Source organism: Equus caballus, chromosome 7, assembly GCF_041296265.1.
Source record: "Equus caballus isolate H_3958 breed thoroughbred chromosome 7, TB-T2T, whole genome shotgun sequence".
Classification (NCBI taxonomy): Eukaryota; Metazoa; Chordata; class Mammalia; order Perissodactyla; family Equidae; genus Equus; species Equus caballus.
Window position 1 is genome coordinate 79,138,736 of NC_091690.1, and position 17,625 is coordinate 79,156,360.

Genomic DNA, 17,625 nt, shown 5'->3' on the forward strand with positions numbered 1-17,625 from the left:
CTTCTGGTTATTCTTTCTTCTCCCTTCTTTCTTATTATGCTTCTTGCTTTCTCACTTCTGTCACTTTCTTTCTTACTGCTTCCCTTCTGCAGCCATTGTCACTCATCCCAAAGTTCTCAGGATACCTCCTAGGCCCAGAGTGCATAAGGCTTAGACTCCCATTTAAGGCCATCTCCACTGTCACTGGGATTGGCATAGCTTCTGTCATGGCATTTCCGTTGGAATCTCACCCTCACCCAGCCTCTTAAGATGGGATGTGTGTGTGGCTCCCACCAGTGCCTTTTGGAATGTCCTAAAGATGAGCTTTGTTTCATCTTCTAAGAATCTTTCTGGTCAGGATGATTTTCTGTTGTTCTTCTAAGATCAAGCACATTGGAATTCTGCTTCTAATTAGCTCAATTACTGTTAGAATCCTCCAAAATTCCTGTTATTTCTTTTGAATTTAGATGAAACTCCTTTTGTGTAATGACCTAATATCCTAGGAATGTGGATTTTGTTTAATACTGGGACATTTTAAGGGTTTCTACTCCAAATACATGAAAATCCCCCAAATAGAAGGAACCTTGAAAGGCTGTCTAATCCATTTCCTGATTCACGTCCCAAGATGAAAGTCCAACCTGTTTTCCTAAGCTTTCTCAAATTTCCTATGTAACACTTTGGTTTTATAAAAATTTCAATTACCGCACCGCCAACTCCTTATCAGGCCTGTGACAGCCCTGCATCCTATTGCCACAGTCTGCTTCTCTCAGCTATCAGGCTTACCTCCTGCTCAGGGCCACCATGTGGCACAACCCCAGAGGACACTGCTGATGTGGACTCAGTAGGAGACTTTGCCTGAAAAAGCTTATCACACTCCAGCTACACTAGCTTCTCCTTAGTTCCTTTAGTATCCCAGGCCCTTTCCTGCCTCGAGATCTTCACACATGCTGTTCCCTCAGCCTACAATGCTTTACTTTTTTTTTTTTTTTTTTGCCATGCCCGGCTCCTTTGCAGCCTTAATGTCCCAGCTAAAATGTTACCTCCTCAAAACGCCTCCCTGACCACCCTCTCTGAAGTGTGTGCTCTTTCCTCCACTCCCTCCCTCTCTTAACTCTCTTACACGTTGCCTGGCTTTCACTTCTTCATGGGATTGAACTCTATTTCTAACTAAATGATTATCTGTTTATTGCCTATACCCCCCTCTAGACTGTGAGTCCTGTGAGCTCAAAGACCACATCCGTTTTGTTTCTCCCTATATGGGTAACCCCTAGTGCAACTCCTGACACATAGCAGACTTTTTCCATGAATGACTGACAGAATACATTCATCACTGTAGGGCCACTTTTCTCATGTTCTGCTGGCAAGAATGGCAAAGGGCCCAAGGTATAAACTGAGTAGGGCTTATAATGGTGTGAGGCTGGCAGAAGGCCATTTGTCCCAGGTCTCACATTCATTAAGAGCCTGACAGTTTTTTGATCTTGTCTCTGAACTAAACAATCCACAGAGTCACAGAAATACAGAATTGGAAGAAGACAATCATCACACTCAATTTGGGTCCCATTACTGGCCACATCTCCAGTAAGTAATACACTAGGATTAAATATTGTGATTACTCTATGAGTAGAGAATTGGTTAGATGTAAACATTTAAAACTTCATGTTTTTGAATTATTCTTTTAGTCATTTCTTCAGATTTTAATAGACTGACAGCTTCAAAAATGGAAGTTGCTTAGACTTTTCTCAACTTTCGTGAGACCCTGAAACTTGGTGTAAATGTGTAGTTTCTCTACTGATTTAATTATCAGAAACTTGTGTGTTCGTGGTATTCATAGGTTTACTCTAGACACACGTACTATGTGCAAAGGTCTGTATGACATGCTAGTAATAGAGGGAAAAGATATAGCCCTGGCCTCAGAGAAAGGCCCACAGGCTAGTTGGAGAAATATACAAGAAGAGCATTAATTACATACATTGACATACTCAAATTGTTCTTTAGAAGATTAGTCTGGCAAGAGTGTATAAGATGTGTGAGATGAGGTGAAGACCAGATACAGGGGCCAGTTCAGGCCTGTAATGATGAGGGCCTGAACTTGGTTGAAAGCAGTGGGAAAGGCAAGAAGCACGAGATGTGAGCTACTTTAGAGAAAGTGTTGGTGGACATAGGCTCATCTTAGTCATGGGGGATAAAATACTGGAAGATGACACCAAGGTTTCAACCTGTTTAACTTGGGAGTGGGCGGGAAGAAGCAGGTCATGCTTCAGTGTATCCAGCTGCACTTGACCACTCACCTCCACTGGCCAAGGCCTACATCTTCATTGTCTCAGTCTCTCTAGAGGCCTCTGAATCTCAGAACAAGAGAGCTTCAGATTCCCATTTCTTCTTGCCTTACTAGTCAGTTAACTGTGTCTGTCCCTATCTGGGACTTCCCCTTCTTCTATGTCTGCCTGTGTTTCAGGACAACCCAACTCTCTCCTCTTCATCATCAGGGGAGTTTCCATAAGGGAAACAGAGTCCTGTCTCCTCTGTTTCCAAACCTCCCTGTTTTTACTTGAACCAAGTAAAGAAACCATGATGGTTTTGAAATCACTCTTTCCTCTCCTTGGACCATGAAGCCTTGTCAACACTGATGCCCCAGAACTGAGAAAGGGATAGACCAAGTTTCACCACTGAGATAAGGGAGGGTAGAAGAGTGTACACTTGTCCGTGGCTGCACGGGAAACCCAGATGGAAGGGATGCTGGGGATTCTGAGCGCTGGCTCTTACACAGAGCCTAGATGGAAGGTGTGGTTGGCATATGTGCAGAGAAAGCTCCTGGAGCAGAAGAACTAGAGATTCCATCCTGCTGGAGCGCCAGGAGCTGAGATGGAAACATTTAACTTCCCTATTGAGGTCTAGAGCATCAGCTTGGAGGCTGTTAAGTACGAAGCCAAGTTAAGTAGGCAGGCTCAGCTCAAGTATCATCTCCTCCATGACAATTTCCCAAGCCAGAGGCCTCCTTTTGCTTCTGTGGCTCTCTAGCCTCCGGTCAGTTCTTATGCCCCTCTGTCCTGCTTTAGAGTTAGTGCATGACTATCTCATCATATTACCACCCCCATGCCAGCTGCCAGTCATTCCTTGAAGGCAGTCACTAGGCTTTGCCTGTCTGTGCCTCCACCCTACCTGACCCGTGCTTTGCACTTTCAAATTTGTTAAATTATAGTAATGTCCTCTTTCTTAAGATCCAATGAAGGTAGTTGGCTTTTTGGGTGATGGTTCTGGGACTGAGACTTTGTTTGGAGACTTAAAGTGGGATGCTGGAACTGGTTAATTCAAATTTGGGGAAAGGAGAGGAGGAAAAGCCTTTTGCCTCTGGGCATGCCTCTCCTGACCCTTGGCTGCAACTCAGCAGCAGGCTCAGAATCCTTCAGGCATGAAAGTGTGTTTTTGAGTTTATTGTGGGAAATCTGCTTCACAGATTTTGTTTAATCATCTTTGAAATTAGACTTTCTCTAGGTTCAACCACCAATCTTCCAGCTCAGGTCTGGGACAGCCAAGTCCAATCTTTAAGTTCTCTTCCTTGTCTCTTCCGTGACAGGAGAATGGCTTCTGCCCACACTGAGAGAGAATGGGGGGTGGAGGAAGCTAATACTCCCAATCCCAGTGGCCAGCTTCCCTAAGACAGCATTAGGGTATGACTGATTTACAGAGGACACCATCTCTCAGCTTCCGTTATCACCTCCTGTCTTCGGGGTCCACCTCCTCTCCTTCCATTCATTGTGCACTTAAGTCCTGAGAGCACCAAAATACAGGACTCTCCAGACCTACTCAGAGGACTGTGTGCTTCAGATACAGATCACTCCTTGCCACACTCACTCAGCGTAACTCAGTGGCATTAAAATTCTAGACCCTTACCCTGGGGGGCCTCTAGTTCACTGCACTCAAGGACCACCTCCCTTGACCATTTTAGAATCCCTCATCTTGGGTGGCAGGAGCTCAGATCACAACATTCTGTTCTGTATCTTTCCTCTCTCCTGCTTTTAACTTGCTTTTTCTTCCCGCCTCTATTTGAGTAGCCTATGAGAGCTATGGAATATTGATTTTCCATTTCCTCTACCTCTTCTCCTTCATGTCCCTGGAGCAGCCTCTCTGCTCTACTTTCTCATTTCTCAGCTCAGAGAGCTGCGGAGGTTATGCAGGGAGGTTACGAGTTACCCAGGTTCTCTGGCTGCTCTGGGCTTCTCCGGTCTAACTCCACCCCAACTCCAACTCCAGTAATGGCCAACTCTCTCCTGAAAGGAAATTGAAAGCGATTGAAAGAGAGCCCCAGGGAGTGAGAACTGTCATGGCCTGTTACAATCTTTGCTATCTGCTTTAAGCCACTACCTTACGGTTGGATTCAACTGTTTTCCCAATAGTAAGTGTGATTCTGAATGGGAGGAAAGGGCTGGGAATGAGACTAGTCATGTAAAACATTTGGGTAGATAATAGTATTCGTATCTGTGCTTGATTTTTAAAAAGAACCTTCAGCTGTGTGTAATTTTGAAAGGAGGCGTCCTGCGCAATTGGGTTCTGAGGGGATGGGATCCTGCTTCAGTCTTTGAAGTACAAATCTCTCCCTAATGCCCTCCCCAATCCACCCCTTTTACCCACTGGCAATCCAATGTGGTTGGGAAGAGCAAAGCACATAGGACTTACTTCTCTGCAGAGTTCATTTTTAAGAAAATGTACAAGTAAAACAGAATATGTTCCATTGCTGAGCAGCCAATTCATATATTTTAAATTTAAATTTACATTTACATGACAGGCATAATCCTACACATAAGGGTTAAGAGAAAATGTTGCTGTGATGAAACTAAAGCCAGTACTCAGAAAACTCGAAGGTAAGTTGTTAAGCACAGAGAATCTGCACAGCAACCACCTTGGGAGAAAAGTGGCAGCAGAGTGTCAGGGATTGGGGCTGGTGTAGACACAGAACTGGTGTTGCATCACAGGTGTTGGTCCAGAGAAGGCACATCCAGAGGGCCTTTAAGGGAGCACTTTTAGTATTTAAACAGAACCACAAACTGGACAGCACCCAAAATGGCCCATTGTATGTGGAAACTGACTCTGGACCCAAGTATGGCCCTTGTTTGACTCCAGCCTGGGGAGAAAAATCCACAGCAGAGGAACCAGAGCTGGTACCAGCCCCTTATGGCCTCTGCATAGGGCTGGACACTTGCTGTTCCCTGCCAGTCCTTTCTGCCCAGAAATCCCATGAGAGCAAGATTAAAGCTCCATCCTAGCACTAAGAAGGTTCAACATCTGGACAAGGGAATGACCTGGCTGTACTAGCACAGGGGGCCACTTAGCAGCATCCCCTGCCTCCTCCCTCTCCTGACAAATCAATCGTAAGATAAGAGAAAACTTAAGATTGTGGGTTTCTCTGTAAGGAATTAAAATCTCACAACATAAACTTTCAGACCACACAGTGTTTGCACATGTGGAAATGTATGTGCCTGGGGTGTGTCTGCTTGCAGTAGCCTGCTGGCTGTGACAGGTGCAAGTGACAGCTCTGTGATTGTGCTCTTGTACCACGTGGGTGATTAGTGACCAGGAGGGTATTGTAGGATAAAGAAGAATGTTCAGCATAGCAACATCTGTATGACAAGGGAGAATCATTTCAAACTTGTTTTGGGGTTATTAATCCCATTTTTACATCTTTATTTCATAAAGTAGTCTTAAGAAAGGAAAAGAAGGCAAACTCAAATGTTTACTCTGCCTTTCTAACTATTTACTAATTCCTCAGAGATTCCTTTTTCCTTCTGGTGAAGAGAGGCTATTTTAATTAAGATTATGGAGAGACTGCAAAAAATATAATGATTCTGAACTCTGAGATAAAAACAAACAAAAATAACCTTAAAAACAACCTTTTATGTAATGACTACTTCTCTCAATTTGTGAGGACCCACACAGATAAGCCAGGTTTCAAAGAGAATTTCAGGGAAACTTCTAACCCAAACCAATAAGCTTATGGGGTGAAGAGTAGATTCTGTTAGCAAATATTTAATTTGCAAATATCAGTATCCAGCCTTTTGTAACTGAATCCTTACATACATTTATAGTAGCTTACCTTTAATTTTTATACCCGTAGTGTTTATTACAGAAATAAAACCCTTCTTCTTGATCACTGATCACCCACGTGGTACAACAGCAGTTCAATCACAGAGCTGTCACTTGCACCTGTCAGAGCCAGCACACGCCACTGCAAGCAGATACATTCTGTCACATACGTTCTCGTGTGAGCAAAAACTGTTCTTGTGATGAGGTGATTTGATTTGAACCAGTGTGAATTTATATCCTTATAAAGCTATATGCCAGTGACAGGAAATTCTGTGTCATTTAGAGAAAGATTCATTCTTCTTGAGACAACACATAGCGAACTATTTCAATTTCAGTATGATATTATATATAAAGGTGAATAATTTTAGTTTTAAACCAGTTTGTACAAATCTTTACATTCCACCAGCCGAATAAACCTCTTTAATGTCATATTAGTTTACAAAGTACATTAAACCTTTAAAGCTCCAAGGTCACATGTTAGTAAGTTCATTTCCTGATACCAGGCCTCAATTTTGTGCTTCAAGCCTTGGGGAATGACTTACTCACACTGATGAGCATTTTGAATTTAGCCCAAAAAAAAAAAAAGCCCACAGATCTAAGCTTTTAATGGTGCAGAACAGTCTACCTACATCCCAGGCACAAATTTCTGAAAGACCCGTAGCTAATGAGGTTATAACTTTGTTCTCTCTTGCTCTTCACTCAAGGCATAATTCAATCCGAAGACAACTCAATCTGTCAAACCCGGACTTCAATATCCAACAGCTTCAAAAACAAGAACAGTTGACTGGAATTGGTCGAATTAAACCGGAGTTATATAAGCAGAGGTCATTGGATAATGATGATGGGAGAAGGAGTAACAGCAAAGCCTGTGGGAAGCTGAACTTCATTTTAAAATATGACTGTGACTTAGAACAGCTCATAGTGAAGATTCACAAAGCTGTCAATTTGCCCGCCAAGGACTTTTCTGGGACTTCAGATCCTTATGTCAAGATCTATTTGCTTCCCGATCGGAAAACAAAACACCAGACTAAAGTTCACAGAAAGACCCTGAACCCTGTGTTTGATGAAGTGTTTTTGTTTCCCGTTCCCTACCATGACCTTGCAGCCCGGAAGCTTCACTTCTCTGTGTACGACTTTGACAGGTTTTCCCGCCATGACTTAATTGGCCAAGTGGTGGTGGATCACTTCTTAGACTTGGCTGATTTCCCCAGGGAGTGCATCCTTTGGAAGGATATCGAATATGTCACCAATGTGAGTCCAGCATTTCTTCATTTTGGGGGGCTTCTTGGTCAGCGTGCACACAGAATACTTACACTTTATTTTATTTTGGGGGCAAAGTATAAAATTCATGTCAGTGTACACAGAGCTTTTGTTTCAGAACCTCCTTTCTGGAAGCAGGTCTTTAACAATATTCCTTTTGCAATTTTCAAGAATTGTTTATGAAAACGATATTACAGAATAACATTCTCTCTTTTCTATTTTCTAGTTCTTAGCTATTCCCTAATAGATAGTAGATATTATCTGCCCTCCTCACCACACTTTCTTTAGAGCTTTCTTAGGTTGCTTGTGCTAAATGGATCCTGGCATCCTATATTAACTGTAATCTGCAGCTAAGAGACCGTTGCCTGACTCTCTGAGAGCAGTTAGTCCTTTCCCATGTTCTCAGGTCAGCTCAGTAGCATTTCCCAAGATCAGATCTTCAAATTTAACCCCAGAAATGAGGTTGAAAAGAGTTGGCACCACATTTTTAAATATAGAATCAAAGTTACAAGGATGTCAATCTGAAAAGATGCCACAGATATTGGCAAAATTAGTCTACAGAAGATCAAATCCAATTTAGGGCTCAGGAGAGAAGGCAGAAGTACTATATAGTGATGCCATATATCTATGTTTACATGTTAAACATGAGATTGCAGTAGTGATATTTGTACCCCATTTACATCCTTTTCACTGTCGTGCAGAGATGTCTCAACACTGCTGAATTAGAAAGGAAAATTGGACTTTCTTAGGTAACTAGTATTTTAAAGCCACTTGTTTCTTTCATCTGTCCAAATTCCCTCAGACAACTTTGTTAGCTCGTCTTCTGGGATACAAGTCCTTCTGAGCTCAGCATAGTTCTGGTTCTCTGCCTTGGCATCCAAAGACCATACTCCTTCCTGAGCTCAGGCGATGGTCCACCTTGGGTTTGGAGCCCGTTTAGTGAAGTGATTTCACTCTGCTCAGGAAGAGAACACACGGAATCTCTGCCCAGTGACCAAATACCTGTACTAGGACTTTCTCATCCTCAGCCACTTTTGTGAACTGGGAACTCACCCACACTTTGGTTGTCCCAACGGACACCTTCTCTTTGTGTACCACAAAATACCAGTGCCAGCTTTGTCTTGCTACTCAGATAAGTGAAGTGTAGCATGGGGTTTGGCTGGCCTTTATCATAATGATAATAATGACATGATGCTGGGAAAAGGAAAGAAGGAGCTGGAGAAGGTGCAGAAAGTATCAGCTGCTGAAACTAAGGTGGTTTGGGAGATTGGGGGAAGGAACAGACTTCTTCAAACTTGAAAGGTTGTGATTCTGTAAATCCAAAAATGCATGCTGGGGCAAGCAAGGATTGTATCCCAAATCCCACTTGGCAAAATAGGAGACAGCATGAGAAACTTTGAAGAAGTAAAGTGGGCAGGCTGCTTATCTAAGATAAGAATGGCTCAGGAATGGACCTTCTCACTAGAGTTTACCAGGTCCTCCTGGGTTTAAGCTGAGACACTGCCAACGGACAGTGATGAGCTGTGGTAGAGAGAGGTTAGTTACACCATCTAATGTGACATCAAGTTATATTTTTTGACAAACAGTTTCTGTAAAATAGCTGGAGTGGTTATTATAATGCTCAGCAGGAGTCCTGCTGTGAGTTGACTTCTAGAGACTTTATGGAGAGAGCAACACTAAGCGCCAAGTGGCTGATAAAATTCTGGATATGGCTGCTATTGGTGGGAAGGTCCCCTAAAGCAGTTTCCTGTGGGATGAGAATATAGAACAGCAGCCTGGAGAGACCTCCTGGCCCTGAGATCGCTGCCATTTTAGCCCTGTCCCAGGACTAAGAGTTTCCTGTCCATTGTCAGAGAATCCTGGATTTCCACAGAGTTGAGGAAAATGTAAAATTATTTATCAAGGAGGAAAACTGATAAAGCTAAAGACCTCAAAATTCTCAGTTGTTTCCTCAGGCAAATAATAAATATTCTGAGCATTGATCTAGGCCTTTGGATGGCCAGCAGGAGACGAGAAGTCCTGAAAGTGGCATTACAGATTATTTCATAATCTGCCATATATTTTTTAAAATTCTATTTTAAAAATTATTATTTGAGGCTGTTTTGACTGTGCTTGTTTGAATGTGACTTTGTACAGAGACTGCCGTGAAGGTCTGAGGTTTACCAAGTTCCCATTTTTATAGTATAGCATGTATGTAACGCAGTGTATGTAATGCACACATGCAGATTAATGAGGGCATAATGAAGTGAATAGACATGGACCCACCCCTCAGAACATAGCCAGTACTTTTGCTGACCCTTGGGGTGCCCTCCCCCTTCACGTTCCCTCTCAGTTCGCTCCTGCCAAAAGGAAACCACTATGCTGAATTTTATTTATATCGTGGCATATTTGTAAGACAATGTATTATTTGGTTTTGTCTATTTCTGCTTTTCATAGCTCTTCTTTGAATTCTTTTTCAGTCCACATTGATTATGACATTTAGCAATAGAGATGGATGGAGCTGTGGTTCATGTATTCCCATTGCTGTATAATATCCCATTGTGTTATATATGACAAATTAGTTTTCTCGTATTGATACTATTTGGGTTGTTATTAGTTTTTTATGATTCCAAATAGTACTGCAGAGAACACTTTTGTGCACATCTGATTCACATGAGGTGTATGCCTGATTGAGGTAAGCTGCACACACGTTCAACTTTTCTAGGCAATGCCGAGTTCTTTCCCATAGAGTCTGTACAAATTGATCTTCCCACTGGTGATGTATGACAATTCCTAAAGCTCCACATTCTCACCAACTCTTGCAATTGACACAGTTTAACATGAGTGTGCATGCATGCATGTAAAATGGTATGTAATTTTCATTTCCTTGATTGCCAAGGTGGCCCATCTTCTGACATGTTTTATTGGTCATTCGTGTTTCCTTCCTTGTGAAGTGCTTATTATCTTTTCCTTATTGATTCATGTATGTTCTTTATATAGTCTGGAGGCAAATCTTTTGTTTGGTGATGTGTCTTACAAACATCATCTCTCAATTTATGGCTGTCCTTGTACTCACTTGATGGTATCTTTTGATCAATAGAAGTTCTTATGCTTAATGTAGTAAAATATCAATATTTTCTGCTGTGAATTAGCATGTTTGCATCTTGTTTAAAAGATCCTTCCTTACTCTATGTCATAAAGATATTTCTCTTATACTTTCTATTAGAAGTTTGAAAGTTTTGACTTTCCTAATTATGATTTTAATCTACCCAGAATGAAATTGTGTGTGTGGTGTGATACAGGCATCCTGTATTAGTCATCTCTGGGTGCCATAAAAAAATACCATAGACTAGGTGGCTAAAACAACAGGAATTTATTTCACACAGATCTGGAGGCTGAGAATTCCAAGGTCAAGGTGCCAGCAGCTTCAGTTCCTTGTAAGAGCCCTCTTCCTGGCTTGCCAGCCACCTTCTTGCTGTCTCCTGACAGGGCAGAGACAGAGGGACAGCTCTGGACTCTCTTCCTCTTCTTATAATGACACCATCTCATGTTCAGGAATCCCAGTAAATCTCAGTCAGGATAAATAAAAAGAAATGCTCACTTAGAAATATTATAGTTAAACTATAGAACACTAAAAAGGAAAGCAAGACCTTGAAAACAATGAGAAAAAAATTATATACAAAGGAATAAATATTGGACTAAATGTTGACTTCTCAAAAGCAATTGGACGTCAGAAGACTATGGAATGGTAGCTTCACAATACCAAAATCAAAGTAACTGAGAGTTTTATGGCTTCAATTTTTATACCCAGAAAAACAATCTTCTAAGAGAATAACAAAATAAAAGCATATTCAGAACTGTGGCTTTTGGTTGAGGGTTATTGCCAGTCTATGGCTATCCAAGGAAGGTATTTAGGGGAATAAATATTCTGGCCTCACTTTCCTCCCTTCCTCGTTGTCTGAACCTAACTAGAAGCCAGAGACTAAGAAAGCTCTTTTCAGTTTGAAGAAAAATAAACAAAAACCCCAAAGGCTCCAGGGGCACCAAGCAGGAGCCAATGGATTCCAACTAACTTCTATCATTACTCATCGCACCTCCTTTTTATGTATTTGTTCAATTTTCTTTCTTCCCCATTAGACAGTTCTGTGAGTGCAAAGACCATATCTGGCATGTTCACTATGCCCAGCCTCTAGAGTGGAGTCTGGAAGTGAAATAATTACTAAGCACCTGCTGAATAAAATGAAGTTCTTTATTTGGTGAGCCTCTAGGGACTGATTTGGTTGGGGGCGGGCGGGTTGTTGTGCAGAGCTGAACCCATAATCTAATCTCTTTTTTTATAAGCTAATCTTTTTTTAATTTTGTTCTTTATTTCTCCATGGGGATTATGAGTTTTGTAAATATTGGCAATCAAATAAAAATTAATTCTCACACCTTCCTGTGAAGGAACAAAATGGCAATTATTGAGTGTAAAGGTGATAGTTTAATTAAACCTCTCAATTACTGAAACCAGATCAATCAGTAATAGTGTAATGCCTCTCTGTGGGATGTGTATCAGTCAATAAGAGAGAAGATAGCATCTGGAGGAAAGTCAAAGTTAGGAGAGCATGAGTTCAGTGGTCAGGGTAAGTATTGGCTATACGCTTGGCATTTTCAGTGTACCCCACTCATCACTGGCTTCCTGACAAATAGGTGTTGAGCACTTCAGGAATCTCTCTTGGTGGCATGCTTAGAAACTGGTTCAGAGACTTTCTCTGGCACCTATAATCATCTCAGCTAGACTCTAATTTGGAGGAGATGCTAGAGTTTTCACATGGTAACAGTAGAAGTCATGAGATTCCCTCTATGCCAATATGGATCCCAGTTCATAACAGGCCAGGGTACAGTTGACAGTCACATAGACTTTCTTTTAATGTTAGGAATTTTAAAACTTTACATTTCCCTCAAAATTTGACTTTGTGAGTCATTGTAAAGTCCTATATTTTGCAGTGGCTGATTTAAGAATTTCCCCGTCCTGTCTTCCAGGGCCCTGGGGCCATTTCTAGACTTGATAGAGGTGGGCACCTGGAGCCACTCAGGGGAAGTTATAAGCCTTCAGGGAAGTCCAGGTTGCTTTCTCCTCACAGTTGAATACAAATGGGCAGGAGAGTCTCTGTGACTGAAGAATTTTATTAATTTAATCCTGTTTCATTCTGTTGCACCATGAGTCCTAAGTTATTATTGCATGATTCTATGGCTTTGTCACATTCAGTCGTGTCCTGGTAGATGTGTAACAACTGGATTAGGGGTGGGGAATAGAAAGGGGACCTGATTTGTAGCATTTGTTTATTTCTATGGTGTGAGTACTCCCAGCAGGACTAATTTCAAGCTACCAATGTGACATTGCTGAAGGTGGAGTTGGCAAAAATGCTCACATTGGCTTCCACAAGCTGGTGCCAACTAAGAGCCTGCTCCAACTAAGTACCACTCCATGTAGTGCTGAAAACACTAAGGCTGGCTGGCTAGCAGATCCTAAGGGACCAACAATTTGAAGAACCCCATGGAAAGCCCTGGTTTCCGATTGACAACAGAGAAGCCAAGTTTCTCCTATAATGTGGATGTGGGTGGAGTCCAGCCATTACTGGGTTCTAATGAGCTGTGTCTTCATGAGCATCCACTGAATCCCACCCTGTCGTTTTTCCCACTTATGATCTCTCAGACATGTTATCCCCTTGATGTCTAGATTATTCAGAAGGAGTGAAAAGTGGCAGAACTGTGGAACAGAACATATGAAGGAAGGGATTAATAAAGCTACAGTTCTCTGACAGAGAGTCTTTGGTAACTTTTCTCCTAGTGTAGGTGCCAGGACAAAGCCTTTGCTTTTTCAAATGAACTATATGACACATACAAGTGTATATACAATGTATATGTATGATTTTAACCTAACTGCAAAATGCACATTAGTCAGTCCAGAATTTAGCTGAAGAAAGAGAACATTATTAATCTTTTCTTTTTTTTTTTTTTTTTGAGGAAGATTAGCCCTGAGCTAACATCTGTGCCTGTCTTCCTCTATTTTATATGTCAGCTGCCTGCCACAGCATGGCTGTGTAGTGTGTAGGTCCACGGCCGGGATCTGAACCAGTGAGCCCCGGCTGCAGAAGTGGAGTGCATGAATTTGCCTGGTCCACCACTGGGCAGGCCCCATTATTAATCTTTTTGAAGCTTCCTGTGTGCCCCTCCTCCATCCCTAACCTCCCCCACCCCCCAAGTAATCAACGCACTGAATTTCATGTCTGTAATTCCCTTGTTTTTTAAGTCATTTTACCACTTAGGAATAGTTTGTTTAGTTTTGCCTATTTTTTGAAATTTATGTGAAAGAAATTATATTGTATGTATTCTTCTGCAAATTGCTATGTTCAATATTATGTGTATTGAATCACTTATGTTCACATACATACCGTAGTTCATTTTTTTTTTCGGCAGGGGTGGTTTAGCATTCCATTGTGTGGCTTACCGTAATTTCTTTTGCTAGTCTCTTGTCAATGGATATTTGAATTAATTTAAATTTTTTCTGTTTTAGAAAATGCTGCTATGTGTATTCTTTCTGTACATGTCCACTGGTAAATATGTGCAAGAATTTCTCTAGAGTAGATAGCTAGGAATGGAGTTAGGAGATCACAAAGATTCTATCTCACAGTGGTTTGACCACTTTGCAATCCTAACAGCAGTACGTGAGCCCATCTTAGTCTGTGCTCTCTTCAACACTTGGTATTGTGACACTCTAAGTCTAATACATTGATCACAGATTCTTCTGAGTTTTGCACATTGATCGTTATACTTTGCAAGACCAAAGACAGTTTTGTTTCTTCTTTTCTTTTTGATTCTTTTTCTCCCCACACCATCCCTTTTGCTTGCTTTATTGCATTTACCAGGTCTGCCAATACAACAGCCAATAGAATAATCTTTGGCTTGTTCCTGATCTTAAAAGGATGCTTTGAATTTTCACCACGAGGTAGGACACTGTCTATAGAGTGTTTGAAAACCTGAATGGATATTGAATTTTATCACATGATTTTTCTGAATTTATTAAGATGATCATATGTTTTGCTCCTTTTATCTTGTAATGTGATAAAGTATATTCCTTTATTTTCTCATTTTGGTGAAAACTTGTATTCCTGGATAAATCTAACTTGTTCAATATGTATCGTTTTTCATATACATACATATACATGAATATGTGTGTGTGTGTTCAGCTATTTGGTTTGTTAATATTTTGTTAAAGATTTTTGCAACTAAATTCATGAGTGAGATCAGCCTCTGATTTTATTTTCTTGTTCTCTCTTCATCTGCTTTCATTACCAAAATGGGTGATGGAGCATTCTCTCTTTTCCTGTTCTCTTGAAGATTTTGTGTATGATTGAAATAATCTTATCCTTCAATGTTTAGTAGAATTGACCCGTACAACTTTCTGGGTCAAGTGTTTATTTTTGGGAAAATTCATTTCATTTCTTTGATGAAATATTCAAGTTGTATTTGTTATGGCACTATACAAGTTTTCTATTTCTTTATGAATTGATTTGGGTGATAAAGATTTTTCTAGAAATTTACTTATTTCATTTATGTTTTAAATGTATTGATTTGAAGTTCTTCTTAATCTTTTCTTATCTTTTTATTTTCTACCTCTTTTGTAGTTATGTCCTTTTTCTTATTTCTAATTTTGATTATTTGTCCCTGTTTCTCTTTTTCTTTGATCAGTGTCATTGGAAGTTTGTCGATTTTGTTAGTCTTTTCAAAGAACCAACTTTCAATTTTGTTGATTCTATTTAGTTTTTGTTTTTTATTTCTTTTGACTGTGGTTTCCTTCTTTTTTATTCTTTAGGTTTATTCAGTTATTTCTAATTTCTTATATCTTTAGGTTGGTAATTTTCAGTTTCGTCAAACTTTTTGTCAACTGCTTTATTGACATTATTGAAGTGTAAGAACCTGTACATATTTAATCTATACAACTCGATGAGTTTGGGAATATGTATACACTTGTGAAACCATCACCACCATCCAGCCATAGACATATCTATCGCCTCCCAAAGTTTCCTCCCACCCCCTTTATTATTACTTATTATTATTATTATCATTTTGGTGTGGTAAGAACATTAACATAAGATCTTCCTCTTGGCAAATTTTTAAGTATACAGTACAGCATTGTTAGTTAGAGGTACCATGCTGTATAGTAGATCACCAGAAATTATTTATCTTGCATAACTGAAACTTTAAATATGAGTTTAAAACTATAAATTTCCCTTAAAATACTGCTTTAGCTGTATATTCACAAATTTTAATAGTTACTATTTTCATTATCATTCTGATCTGTTTTCTAATACCCAATATAATTTTTTGTTTGATTTATATGTTATTGAAAAGTGTTTTTTTGTAATTTCGCATTATATAGTTTTTTTATGTTTTGTTATTCTAACAATGAGAATGTGATCAGATGATATAGACTGTATTTTACAGATTATTTGATTGTGTTGAGATTTTCTTTATGTTCTCTTACACTTCAGTTTTTATAAATATGCTATATGTGCTTGAAAAGATTATGCATTACTCACATTCATATCTTGACCGATATTTTTCGTCAGTCTAACATATCAGTTATTGGTAAAACATTTTAGAAATCTTACTATGAGACTAGATTTCAATTTCTTCATATATATGTGTATAGTGATGACATGAGTATTTTTTATATCTTTCTGTCCATTTGAACCTTTTATCATTATTTAGTGTCCCTCTTTACCAAGAGAAATGTTTTTTGCCTTCAAGTGTACTTTGTCTGGTATTTTTAGAACTACAAAATCTTCTTTTTAGTTGATTTGGTCTTATATATTTTTTTCTGTTCTTTTACTTGCAAATTTCCTGTATCCTTATATTTTAAATGTAAATGTTGTAAGCAAGTATAGCTGAATTTTTTTAAAAAATCCATCCTGAAAATCATTGACTTTTAACAAGTGAGATTAGTATATTTATGTCATTGTGGTTATTAGTATTTTTGGATTATTTCTCCTATTTATATTGTGCTTATTTTAGTCCTGCATTAAACCTTCTCCAAAACTGTATGTATATCTTGGAACCTTCCAGTCCAGTCCCTCTACTCCAGATAACGTGCGATTATTTCCCAACATTTTAGTTCTATCTTGCCTTGCCTTTTTACATCCTTCAATCAGATATCATAATTAATGTTTTATATAATTAACAATTATTAAATTTACCACCTATTTGCCACTTTTCTTTGTTTACCAATTCTTCAGGCTTTCCTTCTAGATTATTTTTCATGTTTAGTACATCTTTGAGAAATTGCTTCAGTAAAGGTCTGTTGATGTTAACTCTGTCAGTTTTTATTTGTCTTAAAATATCCCTGTTTCACATTTATAATTGAAAAAATATGAGTATACAAGTCTTATCTGGATAATTATTTTTTTCTCAGCAATTAGTCTATTAGCTGCTTGCCTCCAAACTCTTGGTTTTGAGAAATCAGCTGCAATTTAATTGTAATATGCTTTTCTTTTCTTTATTTTAAGTCATATTTTAAGTATATTTAAGTCACATTGAGTGATATTTTAAGACTTTCTCATTATCTGCAATTTGATGATGATTTGAATGGTGTGGATTTTTGAGAAAATTTTTGTTTATCTTGTGTAGGATTCAAACGGTGTCCTGCATCTGAGGATGAGTTTCATCAATTCTGAAAATCCCCAGCAAGAATCTCTTTGAATATTGTCTCTTCCTGACACTTTCTATCTTTTTCACCTGGAAATCCCTTCAGATATTTTTAGACCTACTCACTCCATCTTCCATTTTTGTTTGTTGGTTTACTCTTTCTTCTATTAGTGATACATCCTGGATAATTTCTTTAGGTCTTTCAGTTCAGCAAATCTTTCTTTAGCAGTTTCTAATTAGCTGTTTTACAAGTCCATTGAGTTTCCCATTTATTAATGTAATTTTCATTCCCAGAAGCTTTATTTGATTCCCCAAACTTAAGTCGTTTGTATAATCACTTGATACTTTTTCACACTTTTGATATATATTTTTTAATTTCTTTAAACTTATCAATTTACTTCTAAGTATTTTCAATCAGATAGTCGTGAAATATATGATTCTAGACATCGCTTCTGTATTTGAGACAAAAGGAAAATGGCAAGGAAAAGAGGCAGTGCTTGCTACCTCTAAAACTCTTTTCTATCAGGAAAGGAAAGCTTTCCTAAAAATGACACTGATGTCTTCTGCTTATTCTGCTTCTAATTGGCCAAAGCTGTGTCACATAAACATCCTTACATTCAAGAAAGGTATTGAAAGCATATT

The 17,625-nt window shown here is 39.2% G+C and overlaps 1 protein-coding gene across 2 annotated transcripts in view; it reads left to right on the forward strand.

Moving 5' to 3' along the window:
* The window catches only part of SYT9 (synaptotagmin 9), a 181,494-nt gene that overhangs the window by 54,644 nt on the left and 109,225 nt on the right, over positions 1-17,625 (forward strand). For both annotated transcript variants that reach the window (XR_011441092.1, XM_023645955.2), the window contains exon 3: positions 6,762-7,308. Coding sequence is in view for 1 of the 2 variants with exons in the window: in XM_023645955.2 (XP_023501723.1) it covers positions 6,762-7,308 (547 nt within the window). In the remaining variant the exon portion in view is untranslated. The remainder of the gene's footprint in view (positions 1-6,761; positions 7,309-17,625) is intronic.